The sequence below is a fragment of the Opisthocomus hoazin genome, chromosome 8, assembly GCF_030867145.1.
Source record: "Opisthocomus hoazin isolate bOpiHoa1 chromosome 8, bOpiHoa1.hap1, whole genome shotgun sequence".
Classification (NCBI taxonomy): Eukaryota; Metazoa; Chordata; class Aves; order Opisthocomiformes; family Opisthocomidae; genus Opisthocomus; species Opisthocomus hoazin.
The window spans coordinates 18,652,635-18,669,978 of record NC_134421.1 but is presented as its reverse complement, the minus strand read 5'-3'; the positions used below and the strand labels follow the sequence as shown (position 1 = coordinate 18,669,978).

The window sequence follows — 17,344 nt, the reverse complement described above, 5'->3', positions numbered from 1 at the left end:
TACGATCCAAGGCACCGCGGTGTGGTAGCATGAGTCACAAAGCGCACACATGTGTGCTGAGCACAAGTGTGAACCAAATGTCCAACCCTGAGAGACAGCACCACTTGCATTACACGCTTGTCTACCCGAATCACAGAGCAGGACCGCGCTGGGGTGAATCAGAGTGAGTCATGGTGGGAGCATGTGGCAGGGAGGGCAAGCACACCGCACACGTGTTTGGGACACACTGTGCATGGGTCACTTGTGCAGAAATCACAGCTCCCAAGACACTCCAACGCAGGGCTTTGCCCACCTCCTGTGTGCATTTTTAGCTTGTTTTCTCTAGGAAATGAGGCTCTTGAAAACCTGGGGAGTGTGTGCGTACATGAGTCAGGCTTGCTAGTAACTCTTGAACCTGGCGGCCAGTTTCCATCTGATTTGACAAAGGGGCAGAGGACTCAAGGAGAATTAAATTCTACAGTGCTGTACAAAATACAGCCCACAAGTGCATGCAGTCCCAAAGCTTTTGTCTGGCCCCACAGCAGTGTGCATGATTCACCCACTCACAGTCGAAGGCTCACTAGGCAATCAAATAAACTCCATCCTGACCTGGCAGCATGCCTGTAGTAGGCAGCCCCTATACACAAAACCCGCCGGGGGCACCACAGTACATCTCTCTTTTGCCCAGCCAGCGGGTGTAAAAGACACAGAGGAAACAGAGAAAAAGCAATAGGAGACATGGGGGAAATGGGATTATTGTAGGGAGGAAGTGTAGTCAGGTCCTGAAAAATTGAAGCTGCTATGGGAACACCCACTTATTTGGGCTGGACATCTTCTAGCTCAAACAGAATTGTGGGTGGAGAAATGAGATCCTTTTAATAGCCTCAGTCCTCACCATTGGCAGAGGGATGAGTTCAGCTCTTCTGAAATCTCTTCACCCAGCTCAATTTCTCTCCTCTGTGGACTCTCTGGTGTCTACTAAGGGCTAAAATCACATGACAGTCCTAGTATATAATTCAGTTAAAGAGTCAATTAACCATGAGATGTGAATCCACTGAAAACAGGATTCATTCATTTGGGAACTGACAAAATTACTTGTTCCATCACCCTTCCACTCTGTCTTCTCAACAAGCTGTTCCAATGTCAGGCCATAAAATTCACTTTTAAGTGTGCCAAATAGTGGGGGGAGGGGCAGAAGCCTCTAGTGTGGATTTATAAAAGTGATGAGGGACTCTGGGTGTCTATTCAGAGATACAACATGAAAGGCACAACTTTCAGAAGGAGGAGATGCCCAACATTTTTTCAAATTTAGGCTGCCTTAACCTGTCTCATGTTGGATGTCAGGAAAAAAAGGCACCTATAACCCGTGTTCACACTCAAAACTCTTTAGCCTACTTCTTTGATTTCCATCGCTTCCTGGGAGGTGGGCAGAGCCCGTTCAGATACCAAGTGTCCTGTGCCTGGCAGCTCGGCAGGCAGTGCCAAGTGGAAGAGGCGCTCCACTCCACCAGCCCCGATGCCACCTGTTCCCAACCCTCTCACCGCCCACCCAGCCCTGCCGCGACAAGGAATGGGCTGAGCCTGGCCCACAGCCCGGACCGTGAAGGAGCCCGAATGGAGCCAGGCAACTTGGAGACATGTAAAGCAGGCACTTTGAGACACGATCTCTCCATACACCATTATGCGACAAATGCACCATTATCCAACAAGAGCCTCTCTCTCCACTTCCCAGGCGACTGTCTCCTTTGTTAAGAATCTATTGAAGCCTTCTTTTTATCTACAGTACCTTCAGAAGAGGATCGTCTTCCTTACATTTCTCCTGAGCTCACTAGGTGGTTTGTGGGGTTTTTTTTAACTGTCTCTAGTAGATAACTAAAAGGTATTGATAACCAGTGTCTCATCCCCTGAAGGAAAGCGCACACCCTCCTCTCAATCTCCTTCCATACTGCACCAGCAACAGGAGATTCTCTGCTCCCCACAAGCCTTCGTGAACTGGAAGTCATGGAAATGGCAGTTTGTGTGGCAGTTCAAGAGGCAGGGCGTGCATGGAGGGCAACTCTTCGAAGGAGTGGTATTCTACCGCTGAGTGGGAGACTTGGAATACACATAATCCAGCAACCATGCACTGTTCTGTGACCATCTGCACAGGTCAAGGGCACTCATCCTAACTGACCCTCGAGGCAGAATGGTGGGCACTCATCTGAGAGCAAAGGCTGCAGCTCTGGCTGTGGGGGGTGTGCACAAACTATCCCAGCCGTGGCCGATGCCTCCAAGCAGACGGAGCTGCTGAAGGGAGAGGCCGTAGTGCAGACTTCAGACTGCAGGAAGTGCCTAGACTTTTCTCCTGGGGCAGGGACAGGCGAAGACCTGCCTGCATAAGGTGTGCCTAGGTAGAGGACCTCCTGCTGCTGCAGGAGGTGGCTGAGCTGCAGGAGGTGGTGAGAAGGCTGCGTAACTTCAGGGAGGCTGGGAAGGAGGGAGATAGCTGGTTCCAAGCTCAGTCTGCAGTGGACCCACAGCCAAACAGCCATAAACTCCCCCATCGGCATACTCAGAAGGAAGAGAGGACAATAATGCAGAAGAATGGAAGCGTTCAACAGCAAGGACCAGCAGGAGTAAGAGACTTCCCCTGGAGCCTGAGGTGCCCTTGCAGAATCACTTCATCGCTCTGCAGACTGAAAAGACATAAGGAGACATGCTGGAGTTGAGTCAGAGCAGTCTGAGGAGTATCAAGAAGGATTATAGATCCCTGGGAGTGGCAGTAAACACCAAAAGGAAGCCTACAGAGGGTAGAAGCAAGGACAGGTAGCCTGGGAGGAATACAGAGAAATTGTCCGAGCAGCCAGGGATCAGGTTATGAAAGCTAAAGCCTTGATAGAATTAAATCTGGCCAGGGATGTCACGGGCAACAAGAAAAGCTTCTATAGCTACGTCAGTGATAAAAGGAAGACTAGGGAAAATGATGCGCCCTCTCCGGCATGAAATGAGACCTGGTTACCCGTGATATGGAGAAGGCTGAGGTACTCAATGAATTTTTTGTCTTATTCTTCACTGACAAGTGCTCCAGCCACACTGCCCAAGTCACAGAAGGCAAAGGTAGGGACTGGGAAAATGAAGCACCAGACACTGTAGGAGAAGATCACATTCAAGACCATCTAAGGAACCTGAAGGTGCACAAGATGAGATGCATCCACAGGTCCTGAGGGAACTGGCGGATGAAGTTGCTAAGTCACTATCCATCGTATTTGAGAAGTCATGGCAGTCTGGTGAAGTTCCCACTGGAAAAGAGGAAGCACAACCCCCATTTTTAAAAAACAAAAAAAAGAAGACCCAGCAAACTACAGGCCAGTCAGTCTCATCTCTGTGCTGGGCAAGATCATGGAGCTGATCCTCCCGGAAACTATGCTAAGGCACATGGAAAATAAGGAGGTGACTGGTGACTGCCAACATGGCTTCACTAAGGGCAAATTGCGCCCGACAAATTTGGTAGCCTTCTACGATGGGGTTACAGAGTTGGTGGATAAGAGAAGAGCAACCGATGTCCTCCACCTGGACTTGTGCAAAGCCTTTGACACTGTCCCATACGATGTCCTTGTCTCTAAATTGGAGAGACATGGATTTGATGGTTGGACCACTTGGTGGATAAGAAAATGGCTGGGTGGTCACACTCATAGAGTGGCAGTCAATGACTCGATGTCCAAGTGGAGACCAGTGACGAGTGGTGTTCCTCAGGGGTCGGTATTGGGACTGGTGCTGTTTAACATCTTTGTCAGTGACATGGACAGTGGGACTGAATGCACCCTCACCAAGTTTGCCAACGACACCAGCTGCGTGGTGTAGTTGACACTCTGGAGGGAAGGGATGCCATCCAGAGGGGCCTGGACAGGCTTGACAAGTGGGCCCATGCAAACCTCAAAGTTCGACAAGGCCAAGTGCAAGGTCCTGCACATGGGTAGGGGCAATCCCAAGCATAAACACAGGCTAGGCGGAGAGTGGATTGAGAGCGTTCCCAGGGAGAAGGACTCAGGGGTGCTGGTTGAGAAGCTCAGTATGATCCAGCAACATGTGCTTGCAGCCCGGAAGGCCAGTCATATCCTGGGCTGCATCAAGAGAAGCATGGCCAGCAGGACGATGGAGATGATTCTGCCCCTCTGCTCCACTCTGGTGTGAACCCACCTGGACTCCTGAGTCCAGCTCTGGAGTCCTCAGCACAGTAAAGACACGGATCTCTTGGAGTTTGTGCAGAGGAGGGCCACAAAAATGACCAGGGAGTTGGAACACCTCTCCTGTGAAGAAAGGCTGAGAGAGTTGGGGCTGTGCAGCCTGGAGACGATAAGGCTCCAGGGAGACCTTATTGCAGCATTCCAGTACCTGAAAGGGGACTATAAGAAAGCTGGAGAGGGACTTTTTACGAGGGCATGTAGTGACAGGACAAGGAATAGTGGCTTTAAACTAAAAGAGTCCTCTAAAATTCAGATTAGATATAATAAAGAAATTCTTCACTCTGAGGGTGGTGAGGCACTGGAACAGGTTTCCCAGAGAAGTTGTGGATGCCTCATCCTTGCCAGTGTTCCCAGGCCAGTTTGAATGGGGCTTTGAGCAACCTGGTCTAGCGGAAGGTGTCCCTGCCTGTTGCAGGGGGATTGGAACTAGATGATATTTAAGGTTCCTTCTAACCCAAACCATTCTATGTTTCTATGAAACACTGTGTCTCCAATGGGGGTAATTCTCAGCAAGAGAAGGCCATCCCTTTCAGAGGGAAAACTCATTTATTTCCAGAGTGTCAGAGCTACACGCAGCCACTTGCAAGGAAGAATATCACTTAGCAATAGTAATTCTACCTCGCACTCTGCCCCATGCAGGGTATGTGTACCCTATTATTTGGTAGGCTTAAATAGAAGTTAAGACAATAAAACCCTCCCAGATCTCTGACCTTTGATAAATGTGAAGAGCAGATTAATGCAGCACACAAAACATTGAAACTTCAACTCAGGCAGGTTTGTGTTGGAGGGACCCCCATCACCCGGGAGCCACAAACCCTCACCACACACCACATCCTCAAGGGCAGCTCTGCCCCAGCTGTGATGATACCACACCTTGCCCATGGTGTGGTAGGTCCCCATGAGCTCAGCAGCCTCGTCCCTTAGCCCAGGAGGAGTAACCTGTGACGTGCAAGGCTGTCACAAACCTTTCCCCAGGCTTTGGCTCCCCTTACCCACTTGTCCATGACATGGTATATAAAACATTAGACTGCATGTTCAGCTGCAGTGAGAGGATCACCAGTTTGTCAAGCTGGTGATGTGGAGAACGGTATTAACTGAGTAATTAAACCATTTCTGTAATTACTCTCACACAGCTATAAATAATGTAAGCCCACACGTTCTCTCTGGAAGCCACAATAGCGAGAGAAGTGAGGGTGAGCGATGCAAATGAAAAAGGGGAAATAATAATAAAAACACTTAACATTTATACGGCACACTGCATTTTCAAAGCACAGTGCAAACAATAATTAAGAAATGGGTAGAATGACAGACAGGAGAGGGTGAGAGGAAGGGAAGTGGGAGAAGGGAGAGGAAGGGAAGGGAGGCAGGCGTGGAGCAGGATTTGAAACCCAGCAAGGCTGGCAGCCTGGTGGACACGCTGCCCAGCCCCATGGCAGGGCCACGCCGTGTGGCTCTTCATCCCACACCTCCGCACAGCTACAGCAAGCCGGGGGTGGGGGGGTAAGGAAACAGCTCTGCCAATGCAGAAAGCGAGCACCCGAGCGGGAGTCAGGATGAAGCACTGCACGAGCATACACCTGAAGGAGCTGGCAGCTCCATCAGAGTGTCGTCCGAAAGGCTTATGCCTGTCCCCTCCAGCAGAGAGGCTTGAGGGTGACCATGCTGGCCCTGACCCAGGCAGCTGGCAGAGGGTGGGGGGGGCTTGCCCCCTCTTCCCAGGAACTTTTCCCTGTCCCCACCAGGCTGGGGCCCTCAGCACAGGGTGTGCTGTATAAGGGGGAGCACAGCCAAGCCAGCCCCAGGCATGCTTTGGAAGACCCACTGGCCTTCCCAGCACCGATGTTGGCCTTCGCAGCACCAATGTCAGTGTCTCCAGTCAGCCCAAGGGAGCCATTTCTGATTCCGTTTGTGTCTCCATGCAGAGCAGGGAGAGAATATTTCTTTCCGATTGGAGGGGGAGGCAACACACAGGGAAAGCATTGCTGCCCGATCACACTGACCCATGCCCTGGCTCAGCCCAGGCCTGCTCTCCTCACCTGGTTTCCACCCAACAGGCTTTCCACTCCTGTTTCACACCCCATGTCCAGCTTGCTCAGCAGTTCTGCCACCCATGGCTCCCTGGCTCTTGCTCCCATGGCAAGCCAGGCAGCGTCACCCGTGCAGGCACATCTCCTCCTCTTTCCTCTCCCTCTCTGCTTTTTCCTATTCCCCATCACCTGCTCCCCACCTTTTTACAGCCCCCCCCCGTCTGTCTCTGTCTTAGGATCTCTTCCCGCCTCTGCACTGGCTCCTTGTCACACCCTGCATGCCCCCCCACCTCACCCATGTTCAAGCTCAGATGCGCCGCTGCACACTGCATTTCTCCTGGCTGGATCCCACCAGGACTCCGCAGCAGAGCTCCAGCCCCACATGTGCAGCCCCCAGGTTCAGGTGCAGTTTTGAGGCACAGTTAGCAAGGACAAGATCTTTTCAAGACACACAATAAACATCTAAAAAGACTGCTGCACACATGCAGTTTCTCATGCTTACAACAAGGCCAAACTTGGGGCAACATATACAGTGGTAGCAAAAGCACATTTCTGGTTAAAAGTCCTCCCCTGCAAGCCACCCCCTCCAGACCTGTGCCTTTGCTCTGAGGACCTGTGGTGGTCAGGCAGAACCTTTGGAGGAAAACGTGCCAGCACTTGTAAGACAGGTAAATCACATATCTTCCTGTGCCACAATTTCAGAGAGGGCTGTTTTATTTTCCAAATAAATAGCTAAATAAATCAACCAGCTTGAGGCATACACCTGGCATAGGAAACTTTGCTCAAACAGTTATAGTCTGGCAAAGTTACAGGAAACCCCCAAGAGGATCTTGTAATGGGGAATGATGGGCAAGCTTACAATAGACGGTACTACGAGCCCTGCATACAATAAGCTCTCCTGCATGCCGCAGCTATTCAGCCACCTCTAATGGGAGTTACATCTTCTCCTCCTGGAGTCCAGATTTTCATATCAAGCATTGTGTTTACTTCAGCTGGAAAAATCCATTAATTGCTCCCTAGCAATTAGGTAGACTTTGCCTTTTGTAGAGTTCAAAGTACTTCACAAAAACATTGTTATGGTCTTCTTGCGAAACTTGATCAACTGTCTTAAAGCCATGTTTTATAGCAGAGCTGCAGTGAGGAGTCAGGTCTACCAGATCTGTTTGATTCTGCTGCCACCCTTTAGATCAGTCCTCCTCACTGTGTGTGCTTGCCTTTTTTGCTTTTTTCCTGCCTGCCTTTAGACTGCCCATGCTTTTCATTCATTCTTCCCCTCTTCCTTTGAAACGTACGTTTATTGTTATTATCAGGAACCTCATAGATACACAGCTAGAAGCTATTGCCAAAGCACAGAGAAAAGTTGCCTCAACAGAGCCTTTAGGGTTTTTTTTCTCCAGTCACTCTCACAACTTACTCTTTTTTTTTCTTCTTCCCCTCCCCCCCATCCTAGATTCAGAAGTTTTCCTGTCTGTCTCATCTTGTTCATCCTCTTTCTCCTCTGCTCTAGCTATATAACACATTCTCCAGTGCTTAGTTCAGTCCTGCTTGAAAACAGCTGAAGTAACATGGTTTCCATGCTCTTCACCAAGGAGACTAGAGCATATCCTAATACAACCCAGTGTCTGAACTTTTTTCTTGATACATGTATATCATTTAATATTATCATTTAACATATCGTAATATATCATTTAATATCTTTCCTCAACTTTATCCTGTCGCTTTTACTTCTACTTCTGGCACATGCATCAAGCATTATTTTCTCTAATCTTAGTCTGCCTCTATTCACTGCGCATATAAATCATACCTTGAGTCATTGTTCAGCCAATCTACAACACACACGTATAGCTGTTTCAGTCATTCTTCATATATCATTTCCTCCAGAACCTTAACAGAGTCACAAACTACAGTTATGTCTTTTTCTGTATCCTGTTTTTTTTCCAGCCTGTGTATATGTAATTCCCCTAACTTCCTTCATAATCCATCCCCTCCAAACTTGGTTAATGAGGCAAATAAAAGGCAAAGAGAATAAGAGATTCTTCCCTGGAAAGAATTGTTTCTCTCTGTCCCGTGGTTACTGGAGAATGACACGCATATCTAAAGTAGCAGCATCGGGCAATTTCACACTCCATGTTTGCAATTTCATTTTGAGGCCAGTTTAGGGTATGGACAAATTTGAGCGTAATTAATTTAGATTTCAAGAGACAAGTAACCGCTTGGGGTTGTAATAAAGGACTGCCTGCTCCAGAATAAAGAAACTAATCTCCTTGTCCGGCTGGGGATGGCACAAATTGATTTAATACTTTAGTGTTGGGCTTTTTGTTTTGAAGAAAGTGGTTATAGTAATGATTATAAATAGCTGTGGGTCAGATCTCATCAAGCTCCCAGATTTTCTTTAGAAAAGTGCTTGCAGATTTGGAGATCTACCTAAACATCATCATTGTGAAAAATCAAGGTTAGAAAACTAGAAAGAGAGAACTTTTTCACAAAAGCCCCATTACTTGCCAGGTCCAAGCTGGGTGGAAATCAACATTTTCCTCAAAGATGTTTCAATAATTCTATTTCCAGGTAGACAATGGCAACACCCCATTTAAACAGTAGTAAGAAAGAGGCTAATACAGCTTCTCTTTTGCTCATCTAGGTTGCAGAGGTTGCTATCAGAGCTAGGTAAGGAAAGGTCTTCTGTCACTCGAAAGAAAACATCACTATAACAACAGAAGAAAACTAACACTCAGTACTCCTGGAAGAATTCTCTGACCCAAAATAAAGCAGCTTATAAATAGCTACAAAAGGCTGATGTAAAGGAATCAGACCTCAGTTTTGCTTGACGTTTGTTGTCTGGGACAATTTCTGCGGAGGGAAGGCATTCACGCCTCCACTTAGTCGTCTTCTCCTTCAGCATCCAATCCCTGCCCCAGCACTGCCACTGCCCAAAAGCACCCCAGGGCTCCTTGGCAGGGTGTGAGCCTCACCAGCGTCCCTCCAGGTTTTCACCTCCCCACCTTTGTGATGCTCAAGTCAGATTGTGCCTTCGGGTGTCCAAGGCTCTGCCTTTCCAAGGCTCAGGACAGATACAAAATGCATCCAGTAGAAATTATTAGAGGGGGAAAAGTGACTGGGATATTTCAGGGAAAGTTACTTTTCGGTAAGATTTTTTTTTTCTAAAAAAGGGGGAGGGGGGATTTCTTGTTGCTTTTAAAGTGGCTAAAAAAAATCACCAAAACACCAAAAAAACTCTGTGTTTTTTTCTTACAACTCTTAAAAACAATACCCCAAAAAAAGTGAAGTCCTTGAAATGGAGTTTCTCCCAAGCAAATGGGAGATAAAGTAGAGAGAAACTTTAAAAAATAATAAAAAAAAAATCAGACTATTTTAGTAGGCTATTTAATAAAAGCAACAATACATTTCTTTGAAAAGTCTTTTTTTTTTTTTTTCATTGAAATAGTATTGATGAGAGTACTTGAGCTCTTGTTTAGAAAATGAGAGTTAATACTGAAGGATTTAATGGCCCTAGGGAGAGGTTAAAGCCCTTAAAAGTCCATTTCCAGGTTTCCTAATATTGGAGCGATTTTAAGTGCTGTAGTTTAATTGTAAAGTAATAAAAACTGTTCTAGGGAAGTTCTCAGATGTTAATTAAACTCCACAGAAATACATTGCCTATATTCCCTCTTTATATGAAAAAAGTAATTTTGTATGGATGGATTAGAGACAGATGTAAACACAAATTACAGACCCACCTGGCCTGTTATTACATGTGTATACTCAAGGGAAAAACAACATTGGCATACAATACTGGCTTTTATTCTCTGTATTTCTGTGACCAACCTTTCTTCTCCCTCCCCAACTTTTGCGGCAGATTTGTAGTTTGAGGACACACAATATTTAGTTGATTTTTTGCAAGCTACACGAAGCTTCCATTTGGCAGCAAAAGGAAATTGGATACCAAAAGCAAAAGAAGTGTATTAATTATGTCCTCAATAAAATTATTAAAACCTTGAAGGGAAACTGCTGACTTACTTTTTAAAATCAAACTCATCTTTGCTAATCACTAGATTAGTCTAAGAAACATTTAAGCTATTACTATCATCAAATGCAGTTTCAAGAAATTCAAATGCTTTCTGGAATTACATGAACTGCATATAATTTTGCTTTGGAGGGGAAAAAAGGGATAGAAATCTTCTAACAACATTGAACCATACTCTTTCAACATTTGCAGATCAAAACGTGTCTCTCTTCCCCCTCCTTTCTAAGCATTTTGTTTCGAATTTATTTTACTTCAGTTCATATAATCCATTCAAAGGGAACTTTTTTTTTTTTTTAACTGAATTTCCTTCATACAAGGCTCTAAAAATTTCAGATGTCATCCCTAATAGAAATGAAACAAATTTACATCCAAAAAATGAGGTTTGCATTCCCCATGCATCTGTCTTATTTAACCTTTGGAAACCTGAGAGTGAAAGTGCTTTCCTTTTAATTACAGATGTTCTGCTTTTAGCAGCAGTGTCCCAGTGTCTTTGACTTTGTCCTGGTTTCAGTGTGTATCTAGGTGCTCAGCTTATCCAACCAGTTTTGGCTTCCCTATACCTGGAACATCACTTTGCTGCACTCTGACCGACAGCTAGTTTTCTTCCCTGGTGCTTTACACCTATTGTCTGAATTTGTACTTGCTCCCCACCAAAATAACAAAGAATATCATTGCTGTGACAGCACGGCCCAGGCATGGACTGACCACAGCAACCTTCAGCATTGAAAGAGAGACTGAGACGACATGTCTTGGAAAGCTTGACAGAAAACAAAAAGAAAGGGGACAGGGATTTATGAAGTGCAGATGGAAAGTCAGAGGAGAAATTGCAGCTTTGGCATGAACAGGGAAAAAAAGAGGAAGGTAGTAGAGGGACACGCTGTGCTGTGTGAGAAAAGGAAGGAGAATCTGGTCCAGAATGGATCACAGATTTTAGATTTTGGGTGAGTTTCATGCAGCTTTTATACAAATTTATTTTACAGGCAAAGCCCAATTTAATAGATCATTCTTTCCCACCATTTTATTTCCATCAGTATAGCTACCCTGCAGGGGCAAGCCTTGGAGAAAATAGCAAGGGATACAGAGATAGAGGAGAATGGTTTTCAGCTGGGAAAACATAATCAACCTCTTCTTCCAGAATTTTCCTTGGTGCTGCCTGTGCATCATTGTGTTGCTGTAAAGCTGCACAGGACAAGCAGCTTTGGCAAAATACTGTGACTGTGGAGAAACAGCGACGGACATTTCCACCAGAAATGATGGTCACCAGCTATGCTGTAAGAGAACCCAAGGCATTTTCTGCTCTTATCTTTTCTACTTTCATTAGCACGAAGTTAACTTTTTCTATTATTTAAAAAAAATAAATAGTCTATCATCACAGAACAGACCAGTCAGCCAAATGCTGAGGTCATTTTTTAGGCAAGAAGCTAAATCTTTTCCAACACAAGAAGTGTCCTAAACCCAAACAACAATTTACTCTTCTCTTAAGGTACCTATAAATGTACATTGTTATTGTTATTTCTTTTTCTGTGACGGCTCCTTTACCTCCTACTTGTGGGCAGAAGTGATTTTATGTAATATTGAAAATATAATTAAGAAAAGCCCAGCCCTGATTTCCAGTCTCAGGTCTGCAAACGCAAGATATTGGTTTGTGTGCTTATCTGAACTGAAGCTTGGTTTGCAGCCTTGAAGGTTCCCTTCCACCATCAGTCTCCTAACACAGAGCATCCTGATCCATCAGCTATTTCCACACTGTGATAGGATTGAATTTCTGCTTTCAAAACAACTGGGGAGAAAGGAGAAATTATTTTAAATACTGGAATGGGAGCAGATATGCTCACTGGTCACGAGCGCTTTGCAGTCCTCTGGACAATACAAACTAATGCTTAAGATCAGGCAACACAAAGCTACAAAAAGAAAGGTCACTCAGGCAACTTCAGGCAAACTGAAAAGACCAGTGTCTCCACAAGTGAAGCTATTGGAACACAATAATATAGTATCAGAGGTGGTGCACATTTCTCTCCTGTCTATCTCATCTATTCCAGATTAAACACAGATCATCAGTGATTTGTGCTATTCCCTTTCTCCTCAGAGGTCCAGATGAGATGATGCTACCATCCTAGACCCTTTTCAAGATGTCAGCACCAAAACAAGGACCAGGGGCTTCCTTGTAGGGCTGAAAAAATGAGATCACTCTTCTATCCTGCCCCACAACTGCAGGGCTCGCTCCTCTAAGATGAGCTAACGCAGGGGCTATTGGACCCCCTCAGCCACTATTCCCAGGCCACCCAGCCCTGACAAAATGACTGCTGCAGTACATGCTGGTTGGCATCACTGCTGGCACATTTGTCAGAGACTAAAGGGACTGAACTGGCCACGTCAAGACTCTCCCTCGGCAAAGTGATCTCTCCAGAGCTCGAGTGAGGCACATCATGTGTCTGTGCTTCACCATTTTCCTGGAACGAAACTCAGATCGCAGTTTGCACACAGATCATCTGGTCATTTTCTCCCGATGCCAAATTAGGTAAAGATTAAATGTAACACTCTGTACACAGCTCAACAGGTGGGATTAGAGACATGAGCACTGAGGAGGGAAATGTGAAAAATATACACAAATTCCTACATATTTATTTTTCAGAGGAAAAAGGCAAAGCATGGGGAAAAGAAGAAGATACAAACATTACCTACAAAATCTAATCAAACGCAACATTAAAGAGCATGAGCTTGAATAAAACAATCAGGGAATCCAGATGTTATAATTTTAGCAACATACCTCCACTTGCTATGTTACACCTAGGGCAGGATTTATGGAATTTAACTTCAGGTATCACAAGCAAGTCAGGGTACAGCCTTCTTCAGTAACCAGTGGGGAGACACAGAACTATCCCACAAGCATTTCACTGCATCCTGAGGTGGGTGGGGGTGAATTGTCCTCAGGTGCTGCCTCCTTCCCCTCTGATTGTAATGATGCCTAGACCTCCACCTGGCAGGTAGCAAACTTCCAGATGTGTGCTGAGATGAAGCCAGCCTATGGTGCACATTCTACAATATTTCTGTCTATATATACAGATGAAAAAAAAAATTCAGGCTTGAAATCCTCTTCTTTTTTCCTTTTTTTTTTTTGCCTGCCTTTTTGCGTCTCAGTTTACCAGCTTCACAGTATATTACAAAGCCCTTTTTACACACGGATCCAAATTTCCTCCCAGACACACTTATTAAGCCCTCATTGAAGGTGAAACAGAATTTCACATGCTACTCCAGGGAAGGTGGTTTGACTGAGGAGTTTTTTTTGCCTTAGCCTCCAGAGAAGAGGGGCTTATCTGTGACACCAAGGCGTTAGTGATTTGTAGCGTTCTTTTGGTTTGCATTGGTGCTACTGATCACAAACGCACAGGGAGCATAATGAAGCTATAAGTACAGGTCTGAACCTGTGAAATGCTGAGCAAGTTCAATAACAGCTGACTGCTGTGGGCGTTGAGGGGATGCTGAAAGAAGCAATTCATGCTTACAGGATCAAACCCCAGCCACACAACTCATCTGCAAAGAACATGACTAAGAGTCACTAAAAGCAATGCCTCTGTCAAGGCCCCCTGGGGAAAATAGATTGTTTAAGGACTTACCAGGCTGGCTTCATTATTTTTATTAGAATATCAATGTATTTACTCTCTATCATATTTTAATTCAATTCACCAAATTAATATTATCCATTAAAGATTACACACCTGTGAATCAGAAGCTGTAAAGGTCAGCCTTTTCAATTTATGCTTAAAAGAAATCTCGGCCTTTCCTAAAACTGCAGATCTTTGTACGTAACCTGCTTCTCCTGTCTGCAAAATCACAAAAAATTGAGTCTGATAAAACAGAGGTCTCCCTTCATAAGGCTTCTACCTTTGAGCTCCCCGTGGGCTGCCTGCCCACAAGAACGCTCTTTAGAAGCAAGCCAGCGGGGTACACAGGGCAGTCACAGGAGATGCTGCCTTCCTGAGGAGAGACTAGAGATAGGTAGAAAGAAAAATCTTTGCAAAGTTCAATAGGCCAAATTTCTCTTTGAATTACAGTGGCGTAAATCTGATCTAATCCTGCCAAAGGCAACGTGGCTATGCTGGATTTACACTGCGGGAATCTGAAATCAGAATTTGGCCTGCCACTTTCAAAGTCACAAGGAGCTTTTCCCGGTGCTTAGGAGGTCTGGCATCAGTAACAATTACACTTGTTCAAAGAGCATGTAAAATGCCTCCATAAGTGTGAAATGCAGCACTCGGGTAATGCTTCAGTCTTCTTTTGCACAGACACCTATAACAATGCAACGCAGCAGGCAGGAGAGCATTGAGATGCAGCATTTTTGCCTGAGTGTCCTCCAAGACAGAAAAGCTTTGTTGTGGGTGGAATGGGGCAGAATGAGTTTAGCACATGTGCAACTATTCAAGGAGAGAGAGGAAAAAAAGGCTTGTGATTATTTTATTCAGTGACTACTTTAGTTCAAAGGCTGATACGAGAAAATCACACTGCATATTAACTGTATGTTATTTGGCATCTGAATGGTTGGTCAAAGACTGAGAAAATAATTTGTGATTAATTTATTCCTGTCTGCTCACCTATGATAACCTGCACTGCATTGTTTATTTACAAGGTAAATAAAACAGAAAGTGCCTGGATTTCTCAGCCCACTAGATCTCTTTCCGAGGAAACGGTGTCACAGCAGCCAGCTTAATTCTCTCCCTTGGCCAAGAGGCCACTGTTCACCACATTATCTGACCAAATGCACGCTCAGGTGTGAATTGCTGGGTTCCCTGTTCCTCCCAGGGGGAAGACTCGGGTCCAGCTGCACCCCATGGAGGCTCCCCTAAGCTGAGAGTTATCAGCAAAGCAAAGATGCTACTCTCTCTACATTCTGCCTTGTTCAAAACCACTAGTGGGAAGGCTCGTTTGTGTAGTAAATCCCCAGAAGACTGGCTGGGGTCTGGAAAAACAGTGAAATGTCAGTGATATGAAGGAATAAAGTAGTGCAGTAGGAGAATAAAGATTTAGCTAGACTGGTTCAGACTGGTTAGTTACTTTAGCTAACACCTATTTAACTTCAGGAGCTAATGAATGCTTCTGAGAGAGAAGCTTTATTAAAGATTCAATTATTTTCAAATTAAGATGTAAGAGCTGTATTAAACATCCCTGAAAATACCACAATGTCCTCCAGTTGCATGCAGGAAAAACCCAAGCTAGTATCCTTGGCTCTTGTAAGGTGAAACACAGGAAAAAAATAAAACTTAAAAACAAAAAATCGTAATTGTCTTTACCCTTCGTAAGGAAGAAGAAAAGGGCTGATTCTTTTGCAGCTCTCTTCTACCTACTCCTTTCCCTCCTCAGTTTTTCTCTGCTGCAGATAATTATAGATGATTAATAGGCTCTTTGCAGCGGTGCTACACAGTTAGCTCTTTTAATCTCTCTTTGAATCTGAGACTCTCTAATCCCCCAACCCTTCGGCCCCATGAGACTACACCTCAGGATCACAGAGTAAGATATTTCTTTCTGTTCTAAGTTTTGATCTGCAGGTGTGTGACAGAAGGAAGCTCAAATTTACCTTATCTGCCATGATCATAGAGGAGCCTCCATGGATGCCCAGGATGGGAGTGAGGGTCTGGGCAGAGATGAAGTCCAGGATCTGGGCAATGGCTTCCTGGTCTGTGTCATCAGCAAATACCACCCCTTGAATCTTCCGGTCTGACATGAGGTCACAGATGCGGGTGATGATGCTCTTGGGATCTGTCTCATTCATGGCCACCAGCTCCACCCGAGGCACCACTGAGAGGTGGTGGAAGTCATCTTTCTCGTGGGCATCTTTGATGGCCACTTCGTCTGAGGTCCCCACCAGGATGACCGCAATGCCAATGCTCGGGTGGCTTTTCTGGGCATGGGCCCCGCTCCCTGTTGTCGCGAGGACTGCCAGCATCAGCCAAAACCTCAGAGAGTAGCACTCCACCCTGGGCCTCATCTTCAGCTCTTACACTCCCTGAGCAAGGAAACAAAAAAAGTAAAGGGGGAAAGAAAGAGAAAGGGAAAGTGATTAATTGACAAGTCAATCATGCACTCAGCCTTCAAGGCAGATCCATTGATCTTCCTCAGCCACTAGCCCTCCTCCCACCAGCCCTTCTTGCCTGATGCTCAGCCCTTTGGCTACATTCAGGGCTTTGTTAAAGTCAGGGAGATCAGACTAGTCCAGCCTCTACTTCAGAGTCTGTAGTCTCTTCAGAAAACAGCTGTCAGCAGAAGATGGGATCATGTCATCTCTAAGGTCCCACGTCACTCTGACACCCAAGTCAAAAGTGATAGACAATTCTCCTTTGACAGCTGATCAGCAATCTTTGTGAAACTAATTACTTATGTCAAGCCCATGTCTAAGTGCTCGCCCTCAACACAATGGAATTATTGGTGCTTGGGATCATTTTGGCCTTCTGCTGGAGGTATACGCAGGGAGGCTGAAGGAACTAGGCAGATAAGGACTCCCTGTTACTTTCTCAGTACAGTCCCTCCAGAATAAAGTGAGGACAAATGGGCAAGTCCATTGGATGTATGTGTACTTGTGTTTCCGTTGCATACAACCTTCCTACCACCAGGACACACACAGCTCCAGTCTGTAGTACAGTTGGCCATATGCTTTTCACCCATACAAGGTTCATTTCTTCTTGAAAAGACAAGAATACAAAATTTCCCAGTGTTTGTGACCAAAACTGGATCAGCACAGTGTGCGGAAGACATTCCCTCCAAGCCCATGTGACAGCTATCTTTGCCCAGAAGCAGAAAGACCCACAGAACTTACAACAGTTCACCCTCAGCTACTACAGTCAGGGATGTTACACCAATCTTTTCCCTGAATACGTCCACTTTATTTCACAATCAGAACAGTAGAAATGGAAAAACCCGATGAGATCATCTCTCCAGCCCCTGCCTGAGCTGGACTATTCCCTGCAGGATTGTTCCTAGGTCTTTCTTTATTCAGCCTCATTTTAATAATAGTTCGCATTTCCACAGCACTTTTCATCCTCAAGGCCCTTTAAAAACACTAACGAATTAATCCTTGCAGCACCTCTGCGGTGTAGATATCAGAA

At 45.4% G+C, this 17,344-nt stretch overlaps 1 protein-coding gene across 4 annotated transcripts in view; it reads right to left on the bottom strand.

Moving 5' to 3' along the window:
- Positions 1-17,344, bottom strand: part of GRIN2B (glutamate ionotropic receptor NMDA type subunit 2B) — a 211,213-nt gene that overhangs the window by 158,257 nt on the left and 35,612 nt on the right. For all 4 annotated transcript variants that reach the window (XM_075428941.1, XM_075428942.1, XM_075428943.1 and 1 more), the window contains one exon: positions 15,820-16,248. In XM_075428941.1, coding sequence (XP_075285056.1) covers positions 15,820-16,230 — 411 coding nt within the window. In that variant the 5' untranslated portion in view covers positions 16,231-16,248. The remainder of the gene's footprint in view (positions 1-15,819; positions 16,249-17,344) is intronic.